General features: G+C 38.0%; 2 protein-coding genes across 2 annotated transcripts in view; both read right to left on the bottom strand.

Moving 5' to 3' along the window:
• Positions 1-587: 587 nt before the first annotated feature.
• LOC106532191 (aspartate aminotransferase, mitochondrial) lies at positions 588-6,728 on the bottom strand. Its single transcript, XM_014028214.1, has 10 exons — positions 6,593-6,728; positions 4,137-4,293; positions 3,708-3,836; positions 3,557-3,616; positions 3,302-3,463; positions 3,100-3,204; positions 2,810-2,960; positions 2,413-2,578; positions 1,689-1,839; positions 588-1,605 (listed from the first exon to the last, which is right to left on the bottom strand). Exons 1-10 carry the CDS (start codon positions 6,673-6,675, stop codon positions 1,483-1,485), a joined length of 1,287 nt encoding a protein of 428 aa, XP_013883668.1. The 5' UTR covers positions 6,676-6,728; the 3' UTR covers positions 588-1,482.
• Positions 6,729-11,432: 4,704 nt separating this feature from the next.
• The window catches only part of LOC106532216 (calretinin), a 16,539-nt gene continuing 2,835 nt past the window's right edge, over positions 11,433-25,136 (bottom strand). The window contains exons 2-11 of the mRNA XM_014028243.1: positions 22,893-22,969; positions 20,805-20,894; positions 20,586-20,666; positions 17,459-17,515; positions 15,940-16,017; positions 15,479-15,534; positions 15,316-15,355; positions 13,603-13,656; positions 12,109-12,180; positions 11,433-12,019 (exon numbers count right to left, since the gene is read on the bottom strand). Coding sequence (XP_013883697.1) covers positions 11,903-12,019; positions 12,109-12,180; positions 13,603-13,656; positions 15,316-15,355; positions 15,479-15,534; positions 15,940-16,017; positions 17,459-17,515; positions 20,586-20,666; positions 20,805-20,894; positions 22,893-22,969 — 722 coding nt within the window. The 3' untranslated portion in view covers positions 11,433-11,902. The remainder of the gene's footprint in view (positions 12,020-12,108; positions 12,181-13,602; positions 13,657-15,315; positions 15,356-15,478; positions 15,535-15,939; positions 16,018-17,458; positions 17,516-20,585; positions 20,667-20,804; positions 20,895-22,892; positions 22,970-25,136) is intronic.

Here is a 25,136-nt window from a genome sequence, read left to right as displayed (position 1 = left end):
TATGTGTGTGTGTGTGTGTGTGTGTGTGTGTGTGTTATTAGCTCAAGCCCAGGGTCCCGTACCCGCTAAATCCGGCCCTGGCAGGCTTTACATAAGCCCACTGGTCTTGTACCTCCTCCTGCAGTTATCACTGTTTTCTTCCTAAAATTTTGATCTGTAAATCATGCAAATATACTAAACTGATATATGAAGGATTTATCAATGCTTCATGAGTAATTTGTAAACACTTCAACAATCATCTACAAAACACTGTTCATAGCAAGCCCAGTTTGACAAAATCAAGTCTTGTACCTTTTGATAAAATCAGAAATTAAATATCAAACATTTGTCCGTAAATTACCCACATGTAGGCAGAGAAATTTTAAAGCTGAGCAACTAGCACAAAATAACATTTACTCATCTATCCAAATGGTAAACATGTTTTGATAGAACAATGTTGTAATAATCACTGCTTTATAAAGCGCCTGTAATATTACCTTATTAAGCATCAACACTAAATGGTACAGTATGAATGGAACTAAGCACAGAAGTCTTTTGGAGGCAAATAGTGAAAAAGGTTAAAAAAATAAAACACCAACATGAAACAGTACTGTAGAACGATTTATTGTTTGTTCTGTAAAGTTAAACGACCCATGATCTTTAGTCACACAGAGAATACAGAGCATGGAGACAAACGTCCTCAAGTTTGAGCAAAAATGGACCAAACCCACATTTCTAGATCTCACCGGTGTCCCACAGTCTGATGTTCACACTGAAAATGCAACAACCTTACTCAAAATCAGATCTAGTTTCATTATGAAGCCTTGGTATGAACATTTAGAAATAGTGCTGTTTTCATGGTTTAATGAGACAAAAAATAATCACATCTTACTTTTTAAACTCTCAATTTTTGTGCTTGTTTAGTTTATTTTTTGTTTGAAGAGGATCATCTGCTGCCCTGTGACTACTTAGGCTGAAATTACAAAACCTGCAGGAAAACTATTGAAATAAAGGAAACATTTGAGCTATTTGTAATACGACAAAGCAACTAAATACCAGAAGGATTGATCAGATTGACCATTAAACTCATAACCTGATAAATACCCATTTATACAGTAATAAACTCAAACTGTGCCACACAACTTATAAAGTGCTACACAACCACCATTAAAATAAAAAAAAATGCTTTTCCTACAGGCTTTTACAAAGCAACACAGATCTCAACATGCATCTAAAGCTCCTGATGTTTAAAGCTGAGTTTACATTTGGAAGGACATTAGTGCACAGCCAGCAGCTGCATGTGTTCAATAAATATGACTCTGAGCTTTCATTTGGTAAGGGAGTCCGTTCAGTCAAATGCTTAAGAACAACCAGAAAATAAACAACCATTTCAAGTTGAATTCATGACAAAATCCAGATGAGAAAAAAAACAACTAAACTTTGAGAGCTTAAGCTCCTCAAGACTGCAGCTTAGACTGGGTTGTTCTCCCAGAAGGACCCGCTCTACTTCGTGACGGCGTGGATGGCCTCCGCGAGATATCCCACGTTACCAGAGGACACTCCTGCCATGGAGATACGGCCATCTTTGGTCATGTAGATGGAAAACTCCTTCGTCAAACGCTCAACCTTCAGGAAACACAATAATGAGTTTTATTTCACACACAGCAGAGCTCAAACGACGGATCATAGATATGAAAGAAACAGAGTACCTGTTCAGGTTTGAGGCCCGTGAAGCAGAACATCCCGATCTGGTCAATGACGTGCTGCCAGTTGTGGGAGGAGCCGTGCTTCTGCAGACCTGCCACCAGCTGTTCTCTCATCTTAATGATGCGGTTAGCCATGCCGTGGACCTCCTCCAGCCTACAGTCACAAAATATATATATATATCCCTCAGAATATCTACAATCAATAGAGCCATCTCTGCCCCTTGGTTCACACACAAAACATGCTACAACTGTGATTATCAACTGGTGGCCCGTGGGCCTCGAGTTTGTTAGAGGAGGCTTTTACGGCCAGTTTGGGAGGAGTCTTAAAGCTAAAAATATAGTGAATTTTAACATTTATTATTATATTTATAAACACTTTAGAACAAAAAAAAGAGTTTGTGTAAACAAGAAAAAAAAAGATAAAGTTTATGCCAAATTTAATAAAAATTAAAACACTGAACTATGGAGGTATGTGATTTATTTTATTTTATTTTTATTGCCATTTAACAAACTCACTTGATTTCGTTATTCAGCAACTTTCTGAAAAGGTATCCTAAAATAATCCTGGTATATTTGAGAGGAAAATCATCCTGTAAGGCTGGAAGCTGGATTATAGAAGTGTTTGACAAACTACTTGCTTAATCTAATCAAGTGGTTCCCAAACTGGGGTGAAGCCAAAGACCATGATCTGGACAAACAAGAAGCACTTTGGCTTTTTAAAGCGTACCAGAGACTGCGCAGATCGGGTGTGTTGAGGATGGTTGCAGCGATCCTGGCGCCGTTCATCGGCGGGTTGGAGTACATCGGCCTGATGAGGATCTTCAGTTGAGACTCGACCCTCTTTGCCTCTTCTGCGTCGCCGCACACCACGGTGAAGCCTCCCACACGCTCACCTGTCAGCAGTCACATTAACGAGTCGTCAGCATAACAAGAAACCAATTAATAGAAAAAAACGAACAAGTAGATGAACAAAAAACTAATAATCAGCAATGTTCCTTCTTTGGCTGAGTCAGATCTACATTTCACCACTGGGTGGCGACAAAACTATCACAAAGAAAAGGTTTCATTTGATTCATTGAATTTTTTCCTCTCATAATAAGAGTCTGTTATGATTCTTGACAGACCGTAGAGTCCCATGTTCTTGGCGAAGGACTGAGACAGTACGATGTTGCTGCCCTTCTCGATGAAGTGGCGTACGGCCCAGGCGTCCCGATCGATGTCCCCGCTCGCAAAGCCCTGATACGCCATGTCGAAGAACACCAGCAGGTTCCTTTTCTGCAAAGATCAGAACGTGGTTAATGTTTAAATGTGATAACATGCGGCACTTATCACATTTATTTATTATTCCTGGTTGAGACAAGAGCAACACATTTTATCCAAAGGTTCCTGGAAAGTTGAGATGATCCTCGCTCACCTTCACGATGTCAGCGATCTCCTTCCACTGCTCGGGCCTGGGGTCCACGCCCGTGGGGTTGTGGGCACACGCATGCAACAGGATCACACTCTTCTCTGGGATGTTCTGTCACAAAAAAAAAGAAAAAAAAAAAAAAAAACGAGGTTTCAGTTCGTTCACACCCACACACACTCCGCAGGACGCTCCTTGTTCTGCGTCTTACAGAAATGTCTTCCAGGGCTCCTTTAAAGTCGAAGCCGCAGGTGGAGGGGTCGTAGTATCTGTAGGCTTTCAGCTGCATGCCGGCGTCTCTGAAGATGGGCGTGTGGTTTCCCCAGGAAGGTTTGGGCAGGTACACATCATGTGGACCCTGATGGAATCGAGCCTGTGACCCAAAGAAATAAATGTGTTTCTTAGCACAGACAAATCTTAAAGCTGTATTTTTTTTTAAACAAACGCCAATAAAGGCGGCGCCCACCAAAAAGTTGGCTCCAACTCGCAAAGATCCAGTTCCTGAGATGGTCTGAACAGTGATGCTCTGTCGGGAGAACAAACATCATTGCACTCGTTTGGACTTCAACCAGTAACAACCGCTGTTTGTAACGAACGAACAAACAATCCCAGCTCACCCGGCCGCTCTTCAACACCTCATTGTCGGCCCCAAGAGCAAGCTGAGCGCAGGACTTGCTAAATTCAGCCAGACCACCAATGGGAAGGTACTCCTTATCCATCTGTTTGGATGCGATCAAAGCTTCTGCCTAAAAGAGAAAAAATATATAAAGWTAAAACAATTTGAAGAAACATTTTGGTATAAAACAAATCCACCAATACTGTCTGAACTCATTCTTAACATGTTTGTTTCATGATACTGAAATAAAAATGTGAAACTTAAAATTCTCTCTCATTTGAAAAAATAAATAAGTGTAACAATATGCGATACAATCCGCTAAAGATTTTTGCTGTGATTGGATAAAATTTTATTAACATTATAAAAACCAGCTGCATGTGTCAAAATGATCAAAGCTTAATAGATTGTGTGGTTTATTTGGCTTTGTTACCTTGCGAACACAGCTGAGCACAAAGGGCTTCCCCTGGTCATCTCTGTAGGCTCCCACTCCCAGGTTCATCTTTTTGGGGTTGGTGTCCCTCTTGAAGGCCTCGGTCACGCCGAGGATGGGATCAGGTGGGCCCATCTGCACTCCAGCCCACCATGAGCTGCACAAAAATAAATAAATTAATATTTTACCACTGATAAAGAGACAGAGCTATGGTTGGAGGCTGTCTGCACACAATATGGTGAAACAATGTCTCCCATATTCACACCTGAAAACCAAATTTTGCCTTCATGCAGTCATGAAGTTTTTTTTTATGAAACAAACTTTGTTGCATTTCTAACATCAGACAAGCTCCTGTTCAGCTCAATCCAATTAGAAGTTTCTGGCTAATCTGGACCTAAATGTTGATGCTATTACCACGTTCACTCAGTAATTCTTCCCCACACAATCAACAGAGTACTGCACCACTGCTGAGGAGATTAGCTGAGACCACTGAGGAGGTTCAGGAGATTCCTGAGAAAAGCTGTGACACATATCTTAACTGAGGGGGAGTTTTAGAACGTCTATCCACTTCCTCTACATGGGGTTTTAGCCGCATTTCTAAAGTTGTTTCTTACTTTGAGTCATGTAGCTTAAAAGATGCTAAAATAGCACCGCCTGTAATTAAAATAAACTTCATAAGGACAAAAGACGAACAAGTCTAAGTATGTGCACCAGGATTAAAGACGGTGACGTCAAATTATTCAGTCTGGCCTGCTGATCTCAGTGTGTCTGCAGCTCATCATGCTCACAGCAACAACACAGGCTGAGAGAGTTCATGAAATACAGACGTGAGCTGTAACGTGTTAGGGTGTTTGATACACTAAAGTACTGATGAATGAGGTTAATTAAATTGGTTCTTTTTTCGGACCTGAACTCCACTCCTGCTTCAACATGTCACGACTCGAGTTTCTACCAAACTAACCATCTAAATTCTGCAGCTAAATTTAGGCCAGAGCACTCTGTAAAGGGCAAAAGTATCCAACTCTTGGATGTACAAGCCAAGAATGAAGTTGTAATCAATGGTAAGCATGTTTATTACATCAAAACCTAGAAGAAAATGTAAGAAACAAACGGAGGATAGATGTGCAATACAGTTCTTTGAAGAAGTGTTGAAAAAAACAACAACAAATTCTGCTAAACGTAAAGATTATCTAAGACACTTTTTTGTGATTCTTATACAGTACATACACACACAATGATGGATAAATGTTTGTGTGAAATAAAAGTATATTCAAATAGCATAACTGCACTGAATATAAGTTTTAGTCTCTAAAGAAAAGAATGTAAAATGCAGTCGATACAGACAAGATGCAGGAAAAAAGATGTTTTGTTGGGCTATTCATTTGCCACTACACTCAGTTTCTCAATCGTTTCAACAAATTGCACTCAAATGGCTTTTACTTAAACTTTGAACAACCTGGGGTTTATATAAACATAACAGATGAGCCGGTATCTGTGTTGGATGGGCCAAAGGCTTCTGCCATGATGCAGAACAGGGAGGGAGTTTGGCTTTYCCAGAAGGGGTGTCACGTTTAAAAAAAGAGCTGCAGGTGATGCACACGTGCTGACTTGAATAAAATAAGACTGAAACTTTGACACATTATAACAAGCAAAAAAAAAACTCACAGATCAAATAAGTTTGCCCTACTGGAAAGGACACACGGAACTGCAATTAGCCAATCAGCATCCACATGTTGAAACCGACAGCCAATCAGCGCACAGGAAGGATGCACGGCAGCCAATCAACTCGCTTGATCCGTCCTCCTAGAACAAGTCGCTTTTCTCCAACTGCGAGACTTACTGCTAAAATATTGGTTTGTTTACTCTGATACGGTTTGAATTATTTAAAAACACGAGCAATAACAAATAAACGAGCCATAGCATTTATTATAATATAATTCTCTCAGGTCAGGTTGAGGTGTTTTTCCTTACACCGGCTACGTGTGTGAGCTTCCGACGCATCGACGTGACTTTAAGAAGCGTCTTTACTAGCAACTGTTTGTCCTCTAATGTGAGTTGAAATGGTGGATTTAGCAACAAACGTAATAAATTAACAACTTGAGTTACTGAATAATTTCACTAAAAGATGCAACATAAAATTAAGAGCGATTGGCTTGTCGCTGATCATGCTGCTAACTAAACCGAAAAGCAGAAACCGGGGCCTGTTTAGCCCAATTTGACCCCTGTTTGTCTCTGTCATTAATTAACTAGCTGGTTAGATTTCACTAACTAGTAAACAACTGAGCCGCTCCATAAAAAAAAACACCAGGCAGAAAGAACAGCTGAGGTAAAATTATTAGTTAGTCTATTGTTTATGTTAGCTAACAGCTATAATACACTTGGAGTTGGCACGTGAACATATCTGATTTCCGATTTAATGAAAGCGAGTTATATTTAAACATTATGCGGAAGTTCACCTGTAGCGGGTGGACAAGAGTCCCAGAGCCGGAGAAATGTTCCCCAGACTGGAGATCACCTTGTTGGACTTGAGCAGAGCCATGTTAGCTGCTGAACTTAGGAGCTGAGCCTAGCAAGAGGATGTGAAGGGCAGGCAGGCGTGAGCACGGTGCGCTGCGCATACTTACGTCGCTACGCGATGACGTCAGCAAGCAGAACGCGAAAAAAAATAGTAATTCCACAAATCCTGATTTTTTTTATGTCATATTTTTAAATAGTCATGTTAAACAGGTGTTTGTTTGTTGTTGTTTTTCATTTTTAATCTGTTTTGGTCAAATAATTTTAATTACACATCACACAAACACATTTCTGATACTTAATAATACTTGATAACTTGTTACATCCATATTAATTGACAAAATGTACATAAACACACARAAATAAGAATATACAAAAACAAGTTGTAAACTTAAAACTAAACAACAACAACAAATGTAATTAGCACAGTTGTTGTTTTGTTTTTATTTTGTTTATTTTTTGTTTGTTTTGTGTATTTTTGTGATTGTTCTTGTCATCTTAATGAAGTTTGAACTGATTACATATTATTCCTCTTCCATTTTATTAATTTTTTTAGATATCACACTTTCTGCGTATTTTTCTCTCTCCTCATTTCTTACCTTTATCATTTTTATTTTATGTTTTCTGCCACGTTTGACACAAAGTTTCTTATAAAACACACACACATTAGAATGCATGAGATTATAATGTATTATTCGACTGTTAATCCCTGAAATGGTGAGGCATGCTTAGTGCAGCCATGAGAGAGCAGAAAAGCACACAACACACACAAACACACACACACGGAGAAACACATAAATCCACACAACATTCGTGCAATCTTCAGGATAAAAGCCATCTGATGGTTGCAGAGCAGGGTTATGTTTTTCTACACTTGGAGTTCACTGGGTTATCCATTTCAGCATGATGTAACTCCAGCTGCTTAAATATTTGAACCACATCAGACCWGTATGAGTAAAACTGTGGGATATTACAAAAAAAATGGGGGAAACAAAAATACAAATTTTAAAAATAATCTGAAATAAGCACTTTTTTTTTCTCTGCTAAATGTATCTAAAATGTAATTCCATCCCCACGTTGCAGCATCTGTTACTGTGTAGCAGTCCACCTGAGGGCAATATTGTATCACAGAAATGAATACTTTTACATTTTCTACTACTTTTAATGTCATTCTGACACATGTGCCTTCATATATTTGAGCATCTCTTAAAGTTAATCTAAAAAAGCTGTTTTTTCAGACATTTAACATCACAAACATTTTATTTGTGTAACAGCCAACTGAATTATAAAATTAAGTTGAACAAGTGACATCAGACATATTCATTTGTAACTGCACACACACACATGACAAAGGAGAACAATGTTTTTGCCTGTGTTTGTCTTTTAGCAAATTATCTCATGAATGAAAACCAAAGTTTGACCAAAACATCTATGATTTTGTTAATTCTCATCGTAAACTGATCTTAGTCTAAAGGTGGCATTCCTTTGAGGAATTAYAATTTTCTTCAGCATTTGCCCATCATTTGGATGCTAAAATAAAAAAAACAATAAATGTGTTGCTCATGACTGAAGGAAGCAAGACAAAATCCAGCATTTCACAGAGATTTGACAGAGAAGAGGCAGGAGGCTTTGCTGTGTCTGCAGCAGTTCATCCTGACCTCAGAGCTGAACTGAAATCCTKTTTTACTTTTCTGGTAAAACTTTCTTGGCTGACAGAAAAGCGATGACAGTTTAATATTTGCTGGGGTGAGGAAGAGGCAGGGAGGACGGCATCGAACTGAGCGAGAGGAACATCTGAAAGGAGACGCGTTTCAGAGTTTAATGCTGAGTAATCTGTCRCTGCTTAGAAGCTTTAGAAAGACTTGTTTTGCTGTGCGTTGTGTTATAATGCATGTGTGTCCCGATGCTTTTTGTTTATACACTCCATCAACATATGGCGGCACAGGCTTCTCCTCGGCTCGCAGAGGATTTATGTCTGTGTGCTGCAGAAAACATGACATGGTGACATGATTCAAAGCAACGCATATCTCATTTAATTTATTTATTTTAATTTATTCTTTAGTTAAATCCTGTGACAAAGTGTGAGCCTGCTTCATGACATCAAGTTTACTAAGAGATGGTTTTATTTACCCTTATTGGTTTGAACAAGGGCATAATAACAATATTCATTATATTTTTATCCATTTTATCTACAWTAAACCCACACTTTTGTAACGACTAAGGCAAAAAACTGTTGTTAGTTGTCATTTTTAAATGTGATTGATTCAGAAAATCTTTTCAGGACACCACTGTGGGTTTCGACCCCAACTTTAGTAGAGCACAGTATTCAAATCTGCATAAGTGCATGGAGGGGATGGAATTAGATCCTTTAAGGAATGGAAATCACCTTTCCTGTCAGAGTTTCAGAYTAAAATGACAGAGTTGGAGTCGTTTTTGGTCAAACTTTGAAAATAACAATGTTAGATGTCACASCTAGTACCACCACAGCTAATTTTAGCTCAGTATCTGTAACACTGACTGTGCTGCAGCCATTTTTGTGCAGGTCAAGGTCATTTAGCTCTGGCAGCCATCTTGAATTAACCTGACTCCATCGGTTAAGGTCAAAGCATCTGTGCAGCACTTGTTGTGAATGATTCTCAGCAAATTTAAGCTCAGTATTTGTTGAATCAGCTTGGCTCCAGAAGTTAATGAGTTGTAGACGTGAAYCTGTCACAATCTTCTTTGGGCTTTGTTTTGTTCGTGCTTGGCTCTGTGTCGTGTTTCCATGTGTTGAGATTTCTTATAATCAGTTTGTTTGGTTTCTCAGTTTTTCCTCGAGTCATCAGACATTCTTACATTTAAGTCGTACCTCCAGCTCATCGTTCTCACCCTACCTTGTGTTTTTTGCTCCTCACTAACYATGTGTGTGCTCAGTGTTGTGTTTTGTTCATTAAATCTTTCAGATCCTGAGCATCTATACATTCCTGGGTCCTGTTCACAGCAAATGACAGCATGACTTTTATAAAACAAAACAACTGTGGTTCATGAGATATATCTATAATGTAGAGGCAAAAGATGTGATGAAGTTGCTYAAAAAAGAGGAGTCAGCGTTGACAGCCAGCTTGAGGGTTTATTGAAGTACACAGTTCACAGTCAAAATACAGGTATTCTTATTTCCTGCATGGTCAGTATATACATATTTATACGCAACACACAACTGTCTCAACTTTTAAATTCTTCGTATTTTGCAACATGATAAGCAAATTCTRGTTTGTCTACATYAAATGTGGATTTGTTTTTGACTTTGGCCATCTGGCTACACTTTCCTGACAAAAGGAGATTGAGAAAATGACCTGGCGTTCTGCAGGAGTAATTAATTATTCTGTACTGCACATGAACCAGCTGCCACYTCAATAACAGTCAAACACAGACGCRAGATATCTCCACCTCCATCTTCTGCMGCTTATCTGTWGTCAGGTCCCGGAGGCAACGGGTCCAGGAGGGAAACCCACTTTCTAGTTTTTGTCTAGCAGTGAGTCTTGGGTCTTCCCTGGAGCCTCCTACCGGTGGGTAAAGCGAGGTGTCCAGGAAGGATCTCAATCAGTTGCCCAAACCACCTCAGCGAATACTTTTTGATGTGGAGGAGCAGCAGCTCTTCTATGAGTTCTCCCCGGATGACAGAGCTCCTCACCCTCTCTGTGGGCTGAGCCACCGTRTGAAGGAAGCTCATTTCAGCTGCTTGTATCCAGGATCTTGTTCTGTCAGTCATGATCCACGGCTCAAGACAATAGGTGAGGAGTGGAATGAAAACTGATCAGTAAATCTAAAGCTTTACTTTTCAGCTCAGCTTTCTTCACCACAACTGACCGAAGCAACACCCTCATTACTAAAGACGAGRCCCAATTCGTCCCTCCATCTCCCACTCCTTCCACTCAGAAGAGCCATTCCACATGAGATGTGATTCTATTTTCTGCTGCCACAAACATTTGCAGCCATGACTGCATGAAGAACCGATCAGCAGAGACTAAACTCATCTGCCTCAGTCCTCTCACTGCGAGGGACCGATGTGTGTGAAGGAATCAGAGCGGATAAAACTCTTTTTCCTCGTTAGCAGCTTGATCTGCAGCCCACTGTTTCCCTGTGTCCCTCTGTGGGCGAATTTGCTGTACGTTTTTTTTTTACATACGTGCGTGTTTGTTTGCTCAAACGTGTGTGAAACTGAACATTTGCTGTGAGGCAGTGTGCGGTCGCAGCCATGGCGTGCGTAAAGGGGTGTGCTTTAAAGATAGTGAGTTTAATTAAATATGAAAGTGCTGCTGATGATTAATTGATGGAGAGCAGAGCGTTCCTTGACACTGAACGATGAAAAAKAAACAGAATAACATGTTTGGATTGAGATTTGCTGCAGTTAATGATAAGAGAAAATTCCCATGTAATCTATAATAAAGATCTTTTGTCATATTTGACCTGTTTTTTTTTTCTTTAGTTTTGTTTTCTTAAACAGATTTCTTAAATCCTCCTGGCTTTCATTAGGTCTACATTTTTGTTGTTCTTTACCCAGCTGCTCATTTTTTGTGCGTTTTTACTCAAAGTGGCCCTCAAAGAGTCTTACACGTCCTCAGAGACCCTCRTCTATAAAAAATGTAGCAGCTCCAGCTTGTTCCTCATCACGGTAGTGAAGAAAGTGAAGTGCTTTTGGAAGGAAACGCTCTTATTCTGGTGAAAACTCKAAACATCCTTCCATCCGTACCTGCAGCAGCTTCTTTATTTTTTAGCTGCGTCAATAAAAAATGAATAATCAGGTCAATGGTTGTCATAACATGTTTATTCATTCTCTTGGTAATATCTTTATTTGAACAGTACAAGCCTCATCAAATGAAACAAGCTCATAATAAATAAATTAGGTTGAAATAAATTAATTAAAGCGATGCTACAAATCAGAATTATTCATCATAAATCTAGAGGGAGAGAATATATAAGTTAAAAATACAAATGCATATTTAAAACAAGATTTAAAATAAATAAAAACACAATATTTTCTTCTTGTTGTTGTCTTGCAGGTTTTAAAAAAATGAAAAATTCAGAAGGGTATAGCTAAATCAGCAGGGCCAGCGTTTACTTTGTGCTTTCAGGAGCACTTTTGTCTTCACTCTAAGTGGTGTAGTGAGGAGGACGGGGTCACACATGCACCAGGAATGAAGAAAGGAARCAAGGAAGGAGGGAAGGAAGGAAGGAAGCAGTGCAGGAGGATGAAATGGTCCCAGCCAGGAAGGTCACAGCGTGGAGTCCCGACAGAGGACAATCTCCATCTCGGTCCGGTACAGTTTCCCTCCGTCGGCCAGAGCCATGATGCTCTTCTTGTAGTCCACCAGGCCGGTGGAGTCCACGTCCTGCCAGAAACCAAACACACACTCATCTCGCGGCTATTTTTGGCCCAMAGCAGCTGAACTGATCGATCGATAGGTGAACTATTCATTACCATTTTGTTCTTGTCACAGAGGTCCTTCAGCAAAGCATCCAGCTCCTGCTCATCTATGTAGCCGTTACCGTCCTGACAGAAGAGACAGAACAAAACTCAGAGATTTTACTTCTAACAGCTCTGAAATCRGTTCTTKGTCAAGTTTTCTGTGCCCACTCAACACTGGCCTAATCCTTGAGTGTTTGATACTCTGGTACCATAACAAGCTAACATATAGTATTTATAAWACAGGRTGAGACAAAAGTCGCAGGACACTCATTTATTTTAGAAAGAAAATGTACAATGAAATATYTGAATACCCCAACAAGTAATGGGTGAGAGGGTCAGAACGTGGCCGTTATTTTGAATGCCGCCATATTGGATCAAAGTCAAATTTTCCCAAATGAAGGGGGTCATGTAGCATATCAAATGAAGGGGGTCATGTAGCATATCAAATGAAGGGGGTCATTTAGCATATGAAAGAAGACCAGAATTGTCTCAGAAATGGATTTCTGCAATCAGATTTGCAATAGATCATGTGTTTCAGACATTGAACATGTCAAATAGCTGTGCATAACAGGCAACGTTCCCAGTTGTTGTTGCAACTTTTTGTGACGATAACCTCTGAACTATGAGAGATATTGCAAATCTGACAGCGGCAATCCATTTCTGAAACAACTCTAGTCTTCTCTGCCATGCTACATGACCCCCTTCTCATTGAAAAAACTTGCAACCATAAACTAAAACAGTGGTTCCCAAATATTTCACCTTGTAAAAGAGGCTTGTAACCCCAAATATCACTTAATACACAAACTTTGTCAAATTCCTTATACACAAGGGCTTATTGGCAATCTAAACAGCTTTTACAAATATAATATATTATTATTTTATGGTATATTTTATGTTTTTGTAATGATTATAGGGAAAAATATTACATCACCAATATTCTCATTCCATTTATTTGATTTCTGGAGATTAACCAAGGACTCTAGATRCAWTTGGGTCATGAACCCAACTTTGGGAACCACTGGCCTAGATAGGCCCTATCACCCATTACTTGCTGGGGTATTCAGATATTTCATTTTAATTTTCTGAAATAAAAGGATGTCCTGAGACGTGTGTATCTGGTTCATGTTACCTTTGTAGGACCGTTTCTGGTACAAACACCTACCTTATCAAGACCAGTGATTTTAAATTAATAAAACTGTAAATATGTGACTGTTTACAAATTACACATTTAGGTGAAAATGTGAGAAAAAAAATCCATCCCTTCACCATACTGCTGGGAATACCCTTCAACATGTCCGCCACGACAAATCCTTACATCCATTAGTTTGATTGCCATGAAAATTTCCCAAGAGGATGAATCCAAGCGGCCTGATCCTCTGAGTTTTCCACATCCCCCCACCACAAGGCACACATTTGTAATTTTATCAAATTCTCACTGTTTGCTGTAAGAACCCTAAACTCAACATGCATTAAGGCTTTTCACAGATAAAAACATCTTTTTTTCACCTTATCGTAGAAAGTGAAGAGAGAGTCGAATTCCTTAACGGTGAGTCTGATGCCCTGAAACAAAACAGAGGAGAGAAAATTATTCGAAGCAGATGCACATTTCTAGAAAGTGTTTTAAAAAAAGAGCCCCAGATCCACAACAGATATTAATCCATGCAGATTATGATAACTGGGACTAGAGTTGAGTTAATCCACATCAGATTTACTAATCCTCTGTTCAGAGCATGGTTGTTGATCTGCTCTCTCGAGCCAACACAAATGGGAACATGTCAACACGCTCAAAGACGAAACGCTGTAAACGTGTTGCAAATGTTACACACAAAACATCATCGCTGTTCATTTTGTAATACTGCCACTTCATTGCATACTCGTATTAAAGTGATCAAAGTTTGGATTTTTATGAAAACATGAAGAAAAATATAGCTTAGACATAAATCTGAAGCTTCAGTAACCATCATCGGTCCTGTCAAATACAAACAGCATCACCAAAGAATAAAAAGAAATAAAATAAAAGGTTGATTTGTTCTGATTTACAACCAAACAAAAAATATTTGAATATTTAACATCCCATTTCTGAGCAGAAAAAAAGAGAAAAAAATGAGTATATGACACATTTACATAATATTCAGGGTTCACTCGTGCATCGTTTTTCCATCGAGCTTGTTGATTGATGCCAGGGCTGATAGATAAACGCAGCTTTTATCTGAGCCAGAACTCAGTGCTGATTGTGCTTTTTCCCAGATGAAGACTGAAGTCAGATGTTTGTGATCGTCAGCAGATTTTTTTTTAGCAGGAAAAGAACTTTGAATGGGCAGTAAAAGTAGAATAAATTACTTTTCTATCAATTCAGGCCATGAATTTTGCATATAAAGTTTTTTGCTTCTGAATCCTCGATGGAAGTCAAAGACTGTCRGCATCAAAACGTGTTTTTTAAAAAGTAGGTGTACAGAGGATGTTGAGGAGCAGAAGAGTCAAAATGTATTTAGTTACAAGCTGCCTTCACAATGAATGAAAATCCATCCATGTTCTAAAAGGTCATATAAAAGAGTGKGGTCATCATCCAGTATGTCTAAAGGTGCATGTCCATTCAGAAATATTGTTAAAGGGATGTTGTTATTCCTCTATTCTACTAAAGGTTGAGACTAAAAGACAAAAAAATCAAGGCTAAATGCTACTTTGTGCAACCTTAAGTTATATTTTGTATTAGTTTCTGTGTTTTGCATATGGGCTGAAATGATCAAACGTAATGCTTAGTAAATTAGCTCTGGAGCTAACACCGTACAYATAAGCTTAAGAGCTAATAGGGGTGTAACAMTACATCGATATTTATCGATATATATCAATTGTAATGCTTCATGATTCAGTTATATCGAGGCAAAATGAAAATATTGAGCTTTATCGTCATCATATTCTCGATGTGAATCGATATCATATGCCCATCTAACAGTCATTGTGTTAGATGGGCATATGATGTTGCATTATATCAATCGGAGACGTGTGAATTGAATTGAATCGAAATCATATCGTGACAGACTTTGTGATATCGAGAAATATCAAATCGTCATCCAAACATATTGATGTAATATCGTATTGTGATAAACCTGATGATTTACACCCCTAGGAGCTAATGCAATATGTACTGTATTAGCTCTGAAGCTAACGCCATAATGTTAACTTTTCACACGCTTTTGCTCTTTGCAAACTGAGTCTTACCTGAAATTTGAGCAGGAAATTCTCCTGGACGGGCAAAAGCCTAAAGTCAAACACAGACACTAATCAGTTTTTGTTTCGTTTTTATCTGAGTAGCATTTTTGCATCAACGTAAAATTTAAAAAAAGCTTCCAAACAAAGAATAAAGAACAGAAGCATCATTCACCTCGCCATCTCAGAGAGGCCCAGCTTACCGTCACCATTTAGGTCAAACATCCTGAGCTACACAGGAAGAAAATTAAAACAGAAATTATGAGTGAGAATTAAAGATCCATGGATCACAACTCAAACAGATCCAGTGAGAGGATTAAACAGCAACAGTCGTGTGTTAAGCTCACAGATAGACAACAGACCCTGCTGGTCTGAAAATGATGACTCAGTCACTTTTTAAAGTTAATATTTACTTCGCTACTGTGTAGAAATACACAGTGATACACAGTAGCGAAATGATGTAGTTTGAGGCATTCAAATGAATATTCCCATTAGGGCAAAATAAAAAAATCTCAGAGGCAGCAACTTTTATTATTGGAATATATTTGATATTTTATAGACTATTATTGGTCTGAAAGATGGTCGTTTGTGGTTGATGAGCTGTAACGTTTCTAATCTAAATGTCATGACACTCACGATTGTTTTTGTGTACTCGTTCAGCTTCTTATCGTCGTAGTTTCTGTTTGACTTCTTCAGCAGGTCTGACAGGAAACCCTGAGGAGACAAAACGCAAACTACAACAGTCAAAGATGAAATTGTTTTACACACTCATGACTGAATAATTATGGCAGAAACAATGAAGTTAGTGTTTTTAAAAGAGGCTGTATGAGCTTGTTTTCCACATGCCAAACGAGTGGAATGTGTACAGTGTGATAAATGTAGCTTTAAGGGAACCCCTCCCTTCCATTCTCACTTGACATTAGCACCAATTATACAAACTGCATGACACGAACACTAATCTTTTCAACCATTTATTTACAGTAATTATACAACCATTCATGCACTAATGAATTGTAAACTAAAATAACTCAATCCTTTTTTAAACACACCCGTGAATAGCCATTAAAATTTTACACAGATAAGAAAAAGAACACAAAAAGCACAACATTCTTGTATTTTATTGTATTATCAGTGATGGGCACAGTTCAGCTAATCTGCTAATAGTAGGAACTAGCTTCTTATTTAGCGGATTAGCTTTTTTTCTAACCTTAGAAACTGTTAGCAGACCGATTAGTATGCAATTAATGTTTCTTAAGTATTTGTGTTTTGTATAACAGAGCTTGTAACTTGTAAAATGATTTAAAATTTGTAACTGTCTGCTTGTGATGTGTAACAGTAAACTCGTGATTTGTAACTGTGAACTTGTTAAATTATTTTTGCAACATTTGTTTTCGTGCAATTGTTGCAAAATTGTGAACGTTACAGGTTTTTGATGTGYAACTTGTAGAAAACTATTTGCACACTTGCATTTAACAATCTGAAGAGGTGTAACTGCTGTTTTGTATGTGTAATAGATTTTAAAAACTATTACAATTTCAAGTTCATGGTTACAAATCACAAGTTCACTGTTACACATTACAAATACACAGTTACAAATTTCAAATCATTTTACAAGTTACAAGTTCTGTTATACAAAACACAAATACTTAAGAAACATAATTAATTGCATAGATTAGCTTCCGCTTAAGTAAGTAGATTCTGCTACTTTTTAAGTCCATTTAAGTGTAAAACTTCTATTTTTTATGTAATTTATCCCAAATTAAATAAAAACTGTCCCCTCATACAAGCAATGCTGGATGTGTCAGGCACCGTGTGCAGCTTGTGGCATCTTTACCAGATACAATTCAAACTAAGAGCATCAAAAAGAAATAATAAAAAATAACAGTTACCATTATTTAAATAACGAATAAAAAACTGACTGTGTATAAAATATGGTAGAAATTTTTTTTTTGTTTGTCTAACTTCAAAAAGTATTTATAAAAGTATAAACTCAATCAAAGAAATGCATTTGTTGTATAAAGGTTCAACTGAAAGTATCAGAAGTTAAATAGAGCTCTAACTCTAGTCTGGATTGGCCGATTTATCAGATGATCCCGCCCACCTTCAAATTAAACTAACAGGAAGGAGAACTTTTAGAACTTTGAGGAGCTTTTACCTTCAGCTCATTGGACTCAATGTATCCACTACGATCTGTGTCGTACCTCCTCCAGGCCTGCAGATTTAACAGACAAAAAACACAGACTTATAAACAAATACTGCCACAGAAGTATCATTAATAACATCAGATTTTGTGTAAATATAGAATTTGTTAAAACTTTTATCAAAGATGGACAGAGACATGCATCCAGCACTCTCTGATCCCACCCCCCTTCAGAAAGCTGGGGTACATCCATAATGTATGACTTTCTGAGAATAGCTTTTAGCAAAAAAACAGCCTGAACATCACACCATAAATTTCTCCTAAAACAGAGTAAGTAAAGTGTTTTATGTTTTAGGCTTTTCCTTTTTCTCCCTAATGACTGACATCCAATATGCAACTGAAGAACAGAAGAGACAGCATTGTTTCATCACCGTAAAGGTTTAAATACTGCATAAATGTAATATATTTCTGTGTGTTGGAGCTCTCTGGACAAACGTTATGAATTAACCATTTCAGGGCGATTGCAGCATAAAACAGACGTTCCAACTTGGCAACAAAACCAAAGAAATTATCCGACAGCTGAACGAGTCCCACAGGACAGGCTGTGAAGGCAACGCTGGCTTCAGGCCTCTGTGAGGACATTTTACAGCTCAGTAAGATTTATCAAGTAGTTATTAAAAAAAACTTTAACAGAGAATGACCCTTTTTTAGTTTTTACTCTGACATCTGATGTGAATGAAAGCTTGACTGAACAGATCTGGTGTTTAAAAAAAAGGTCAAATAAGCTGCATGCAACAGAGCAAAAATAGAACAAATATGATGGTGGTTAGCACTGTTGCCTCCCAGCAAGAAGGTCCTGGGCTTGATACCTCATTCAGGAGTCATCCCTTATGTTCTCTGGTACCCACTGTTTGTTTCCTGTACCTATGTTCCCTTGTACTTATGTTGAACGATACCTATGTTTTCCTGCRGTTAATAAAGAAAGTCTCAAAGATGCTTAGCTCTCCTTATAAATGTATTTTAATACAAATGAAAGAACTTTTGAATTACAGTGAAAGCATTGTACTGGGGAACAAAGGTAATGGGTAGCATAGGTATTGGGGAGCATAAGTCCCAGGAAACATAGGTACCGGGCAACACAGTTACAGGACAACATAGACATTGTGGACTATACAGTAGGTACCAGGCAACACAGGCATACATGTCAACCTCTTCGGACATTTACCTGTATAAAGAGCCTCAAAAATCCGTAAATTTTGCAAAAAAATCTGAAAGGAGAGCGGAAAAAGTTCAATACTTATTTCTAGCGGCAGAACAGATTGGAAGATGGCTGTTTGATGTTATTTATTGTTTTTTAAATCATCCTACAGGCTCTGACATCTTAGATAAATTTGAAAATGAGGTTTTGAAAAAATCCGTAAGACTTGAAAATATCCGTGAGATTGCCCTATACGTCTGTGTACCTGCAAAATGACGTAAAATCCTTATAACTTACAGACAATCCGTACAAGCTGACATGTATGCACAGGCAATGGGGAACCCAGGCAGCAGGCAACAAGTACCAGGAAACATAGGTACCAAGGAACATATGTACTGGGAAAAATATGTACCAAGGAACATAGGTACCAAGGAACATAGGTACTGAGAAACACAGGCACCAAGGAACATAGGTACCTGGAAACATACGTACCAAGGTACATAGGTACCTGGAAACATACGTACCAAGGTACATAGGTACCTGGAAACATGCGTACCAAGGTACATAGGTACCTGGAAACATACGTACCAAGGTACATAGGTACCTGGAAACATACGTACCAAGGTACATAGGTACCTGGAAACATACGTACCAAGGTATAGGTACTTGGAAACATACGTACCATAGGTACTGAGAAACATAGGCACCAAGGAACATAGGTACCTGGAAACATACGTACCGAGGTACATAGGTGCCAGGAAACATACGTACCAAGGTACATAGGTACTGAGAAACATAGGCACCAAGGAACATAGGTACCTGGAAACATACGTACCAAGGTACATAGGTGCCAGGAAACATAGGCACCAAGGTACATAGGTGCCAGGAAACATACGTACCAAGGTACATAGGTGCCAGGAAACATACATACCAAGATACATAGGTACTGTGAAACATAGGTACACTCCCCTGGTTTGGACCTGTGGAGTTATGTGGATTTACTCCCACAGTCTAAATACATGCATGTTGGGCTGCCTTCAGGCCCAGGCCTCCTTTGAAAAAGAGATCTGTGATCTCAGAGGACTTTATCAAGTCAAGCTTGGAGGTGAGAGTGTAGGAACCACTCTGTGATAACTTGATGACACAGGGAGAAACATGGTGAACAACACTTGATTACTGTGGATGGTGCCAACCAGACATGGAAAAAATCTGTGCAAAACTGACGTTTACAAACACCAGAGAGGCAGCCGGTAAGGAAACAAACTTTTCAAACAACAATAATGTTCTCGACTTTGTTACATTTGTTGCATCTGTGATGGTACTGCAGTTAAAGCAGCCACAGAGCTATTTCTTCAGAAGGATGTGGCCAGAACATTTCTGATCAGTGACTTTTGTCATGGATTTATTGCTGGATAATACTTGTTTAAAATTTGTTTGATTTTACCAAGTGTTATTGTTTGATATTTATTGGGCTGTTGAAAATATAATGTGTAACATTTTGTGTCTTTATGGCATCATGAGATAATGGGAGTATTTTCTTGGTATTAAATTTTCATAGTTCTCTGGACAAAGTACTTGGTAGATTTTGAAGATAGGTTGATTGTATATTTAAGACTGTTGATGAAAATTTATTTATTTAAACTAATGGTCTTCTAGTTTTATTTACACAACAAACATGTRTTTCAAATTTGACTTTGTTTCCATTATGTGTTAAAGGTTTTTCACCTGAGAAAAAAGACCTGAAAATGATCTGAAAAAAGTGACCTGAAAATAAAGGAAGAAATTAAGAAAGGAGGATTGTTTGGTCATTGAGTGGAATCCAGTTTAAAGGCTCTGTGTGGATGTCTATACCTTTCAAGTGGGGAAGCACAGTAAAATAACTCGACAGGTTTTATCTGGTTCAATAAAGGTGAATAAATTAATAATGAAAACATACAAACTTACATCCATAAATTCAGAACTGGATCTAACAAACTCTCTGAAACAGAGCAGGAAGTTTTCTTCTGCAGGCAGAATCTGGGCCAACTGCAACAAGACATAGAAGGATTATACAAATATAATTTATTTTTTTATCATTTAAACAGAACATATGGATCAAAAGAAAGACTTTGTCTAAATATTTAGTGTTTGTCAGGGGTTTCTGGTCTCATAAAATAGGCTCACCTCAGACATCTCGATTATGCCATCAGAGTTCTTGTCAAAGTTGGCCATGAACTCCTTCAACTTTTCTTTAAACGAAGCATGTGAGGGATCCTGAAACCAAGTCAGATATAAAAACACAGGAAATTTTGTTTAATTAGGTATTGCCTGTAAAGGCAAAAGCATGAAAAAGACYAGCTTTATTTGAAAATTTAAAATGTTAGTTTATAGCAGATATTTAAGAATCTGCTAAAGCCTGATCACCTTTAAGAATTTGTTTCTTGGAACATTCAAGAGAACCAGGAGCGCTCTTATTGGTGTGTAGATGTTAAGAAGGACGTGACTATTTTAAACTTTAAAAGCAAGTAGTAAAATCTTACAATCAATCTTAAAACTGAGAGGAAACAATGCTGGAGTTAGATGTTCGTGTGTCTTTTAGTACCTGTTAAAAGATGAGCTGCTGCATCCTGAACAGTTTGTTAGCAATGCAAAGATGATTTATGTAAACCAACATACAGATGCTGTGTCCAAAACGACAGGCCGGGTCCTCCGGAGGACCCAGACTCCCCGGTCTCGGATGGCCGGGTCCTTGGTAGACCGGGAAGACCGGAAAAAAAGAGGCTGTGGATTTGGACGGTCTAGCCTCCCCTCCTTACCACGGCGTACGTCATGTCACCTAGCAACTGTGACGACGCTAAACAAGCAAACTTAAATCAAAACTAGAAAAATATCAATACATTAGCATTATTAATATCACAAAACTATAAAATTAACTTAAAGGTATCATTTGAAGAACTAATTGACGCGCTGTAGGTTCATGTTTATTTCGCGTTTTTTATGACGAAAAAATAATAATTAAAAACATGTCCATACAAATGATAAAAGTATTAGAATTACAACCGCTAATTTTTTAAATTTTTAAATCACCATATTTTTATTTAAAATGTATTCTTTTCTCTCGCTTCGTCCGCCATTACTAGCTTTAAAAAATCTCCGGTCGGGCCGCAATGCATTATGGGATATGCTGGGCCGGGAAGGATCCATCAGACCTGTCCTTCGATTCGGGGAAAAAGAAGGACGTATTTGTCGGACGCATCGGAGGAGTCTTCCGTTTTGGACGTCCTTCGTCGCGGCGCTGTGACGTATGCGGTCGACGAATTCGACCTTCGGAGGACCCGWCCTGCCGTTTTGGACACAGCCAGAGTGTTACAGTGGTCTACGTGTGAATGGCTCTTTCCTGGTCYTGAATGAACAGATTCACTTTGAAGACTTGTATTAATTGGAATTCAGTCACTCTTTACATCCAGTCTTAAATAGGCTCCTAAAGGACGAACCAGTGTTGTGTTGATACATAGCAAACTATTAAGCAAAGAACTTACTGACTTTATCCAAGAATTCATTGATGATCTCATTCATTCACTAATAATGCAGCCCTATGTTCCCTGAAAACTTATGTTCTCTTTCCAGTACACTCATCCCTATATTTCCCAGATCCCTATTTTCCCCGGTACCTATGTTCGACCTGGTACACCCATCTCTGTTCCCTGGATCCCCATGTTCCCTGAGACCTATGTTATCCAGATCCCTACATTCCCTGAATCCCTATGTTCCCCACTAGTACATCCATCTTATCTGATCTCTATGTTCCCCACTAGTACATCCATCTCTATGTTTACCTGATATCTATGTTCCCCTTGGTACATCCATCTCCGTTACCCAAATTTTTAAGCATCTCAGTGCCTGTGTTCCCCAGATCTCTAAGTATGCAAAAATGTCAACTAGTTTTACATATTTTTACCCATTTTGATAAGCATTGATCCATTTAAATTAATCAATCATTAATCAGATGATCCGTTTTCATAGTTATCTGGTTGAGTCACTATCTTATCTGATTAATTATACAACTATTGGCTGCTGCAATCTTTAGCATTTTTAATGAAGCATCTTTTCTTGAGTTACACCCTAGCAATCATAGTTTGTTAGGATGTCCTTTGAGTTGAGCTGGAGGTGAAAGTTATTCACTGTGACACCGACACCCCATTTGTTTTTACCTGTCATACATGAAATTCTGAATTTTTTATAAATATCTGTGCGACACGAGCCAACACTCACCACTCCTGCTCCTCGTCTAGCAGTCTCCAGCTCTGTGAAGAAGTTCTCCAGCTCCTTCCCTTCGATGTACCCGTTGCCTGCATTGCACCAGAGGAACAAAACCAGTTTGGCACAAATGATGTTCTGAGGCTTTTAAGCGGCGTCAAGGTTTATCGACTGTTTAAAAGTTTGATTTAGGACTTAGATGTCGGCTGAAAGATTTATGAGGGTCTTTAAATTTTGAAACAGCTGCCAGACCTCAATGCATTTTTCAGCTTTACTTGGAAACTCATATGGCTAATAAAAACAAGCACTTTCATATATGGAAAAATATTTTAATTCACATTTCTTTGTCTCATTCTGCTCTGAATTTAGCAGCAAGTGAGTGACAAGATATGCATGCTGCAGCTGGAGAAGGAGAAAAAAACACGAAGAGAGCGAAGTGGCACTGGAGTGTAAGCAGAATAATGAGTGTCTTCTTGCCTGAAAGGGTGGAAGTGGGAAATCAGATTGATGCTTATTGGAGCATTCTGTCCCTCTGTGTGCATAAGAACTTCTTATATGACTCTGGATGATTTATTCATAACAGTTTACTCCATCGGTTTGCCTGCGAGTCACAGATTATATCGGACATTTCGTGTTTCTTTTTAATCATTAAAACCAGTCCTACCTGTCACGAGTCACAGCGTGGACTGAGTTCTAACTTTTTATTTTATGAGACATGAGAAATTAGTATTTTAATTTAAAACTGAAGATGAAACAACTTGTGACAGTGCTGATATAGGAAAATATTCCCCAGCCACAGAAAATGTATGCATAAAAACTGACTCTGTCACACTAAAACCACTGAAGAGTCTGGATATAAAAGTCATGTTTTGCTTCATAACACGTCTTAATTTGATACTAACTTCAGGTTGTGTAAATGCTCAAACATTTCAGCATTTTTTTTATTTATCGGAGACATATTTATTATTTATTTATTAGTTTATTACAGCTGATTTATTTAAAGCTACTCTGTTTGTTTGTTTTGTCAGACAACTAAATTAAATATCAACTGAAATGTGACTTTTTCATTTTCAGCAACACTGAACTGAGAAATCATAATTCTATAACTACACAGTTGGAAAACATATCCTTTTAAAAACAAAAATAGTTTAAGAGTCAACTGTTCTGCATTTCTGGTCAAATTTGAATGAAAAAAAAAATCAAAGTACGAAGTTACAGAGCTTATCTGACCTTTATTTATTTATTTACTTTTTTGCTAACAGAGCAGTTAGTACAGGCTGGCTAACAAAGCTACCAAAATATTARCAAAAAATGTAATTTGTAATTTACACATTTGTAATTTACAATCAGCTTCTAAAAAGTAAAAGACAAGCTTTTCAAGGTAAAGTTTGAAACTCCATGCTACTATTTCACAGGTTATATCCCCTACATCTTGTGAATGTTAAATTTAATGTTTTACAGCCAAATTCTACTGTTAAAATTAACATAGTCACGTTTTGGGTACATCCATGCTTGGAAATTTACAAATGATAGATTTTAAACATTTAACAATTCATATATCTTTTGTTTGTTGAACTGTTAAATGTACACAGGCCAGCTAACATTTACTTGCTTTATCAGAAAAAGGATATGAGAGAAAACAATAATATGGAAAACTACCAAGATACATAGTAAAATATTGTACTTTAAATTTTGTGATTTTCACTGAACTTCTAAAAAGTAAATTAGCTTTTCAAGGCAAAGTTTGAAACTGCATGCTAACATTAGCATGCTAACATTAGCATGCTAACATCAACACGCTAACTTTTCACAGTGGGCTATAACCTTGAATCTTGTGAAAGTGCCAAATTAAGTGAAACTATCTCCTCCTTTGCGCTGACATTTCAATTAATTGCTGACAAATTATTGACTGAACTAAAGCAGTTCAGTGATTTCTTCTCATCCCTCACTTGTTTCGTGTTTCATGACCCACAACGAGGATCTGACAGTATTAGGCATATTGCAGATTACCAGTAATAATGTGACAATTAAAATATTTACGGTCTTCTTCACKTGATAAATTTCCTATATAGAGCAAACTTTTAAGCTTTGTTTTGAAATGAATCAAAGTGAACTAAATGTCTTTAGCTGGAGTAGAGAAAATCATCTTCTGCTGTAAAAGTGTGTGTGTGTGTGTGTGTGTGTGTGTGTGTGTGTGTGTGTGTGTGTGTGTGTGTGTTTTAATTCTTCTTCTCCATTCTTTGTAGAAAGAACTTTGAA

The sequence above is a fragment of the Austrofundulus limnaeus genome, unplaced genomic scaffold (genome assembly GCF_001266775.1).
Source record: "Austrofundulus limnaeus strain Quisiro unplaced genomic scaffold, Austrofundulus_limnaeus-1.0 Scaffold5, whole genome shotgun sequence".
Classification (NCBI taxonomy): Eukaryota; Metazoa; Chordata; class Actinopteri; order Cyprinodontiformes; family Rivulidae; genus Austrofundulus; species Austrofundulus limnaeus.
This window is presented reverse-complemented; position numbering and strand designations above follow the sequence as displayed.

Coding starts and splice junctions, on each gene's coding strand:
- LOC106532191 (XM_014028214.1), bottom strand. CDS start 6,675: ATGGCTCTGCTCAAGTCCAACAAGGTGATCTCCAGTCTGGGGAACATT. Junction 3,205..3,301: donor GAGCCCTGGAAGACATTTCT/GTAAGACGCAGA, acceptor TTTTTGTGACAG/AACATCCCAGAGAAGAGTGT. Junction 1,606..1,688: donor CGGGCCTCAAACCTGAACAG/GTACTCTGTTTC, acceptor TGTTTCCTGAAG/GTTGAGCGTTTGACGAAGGA.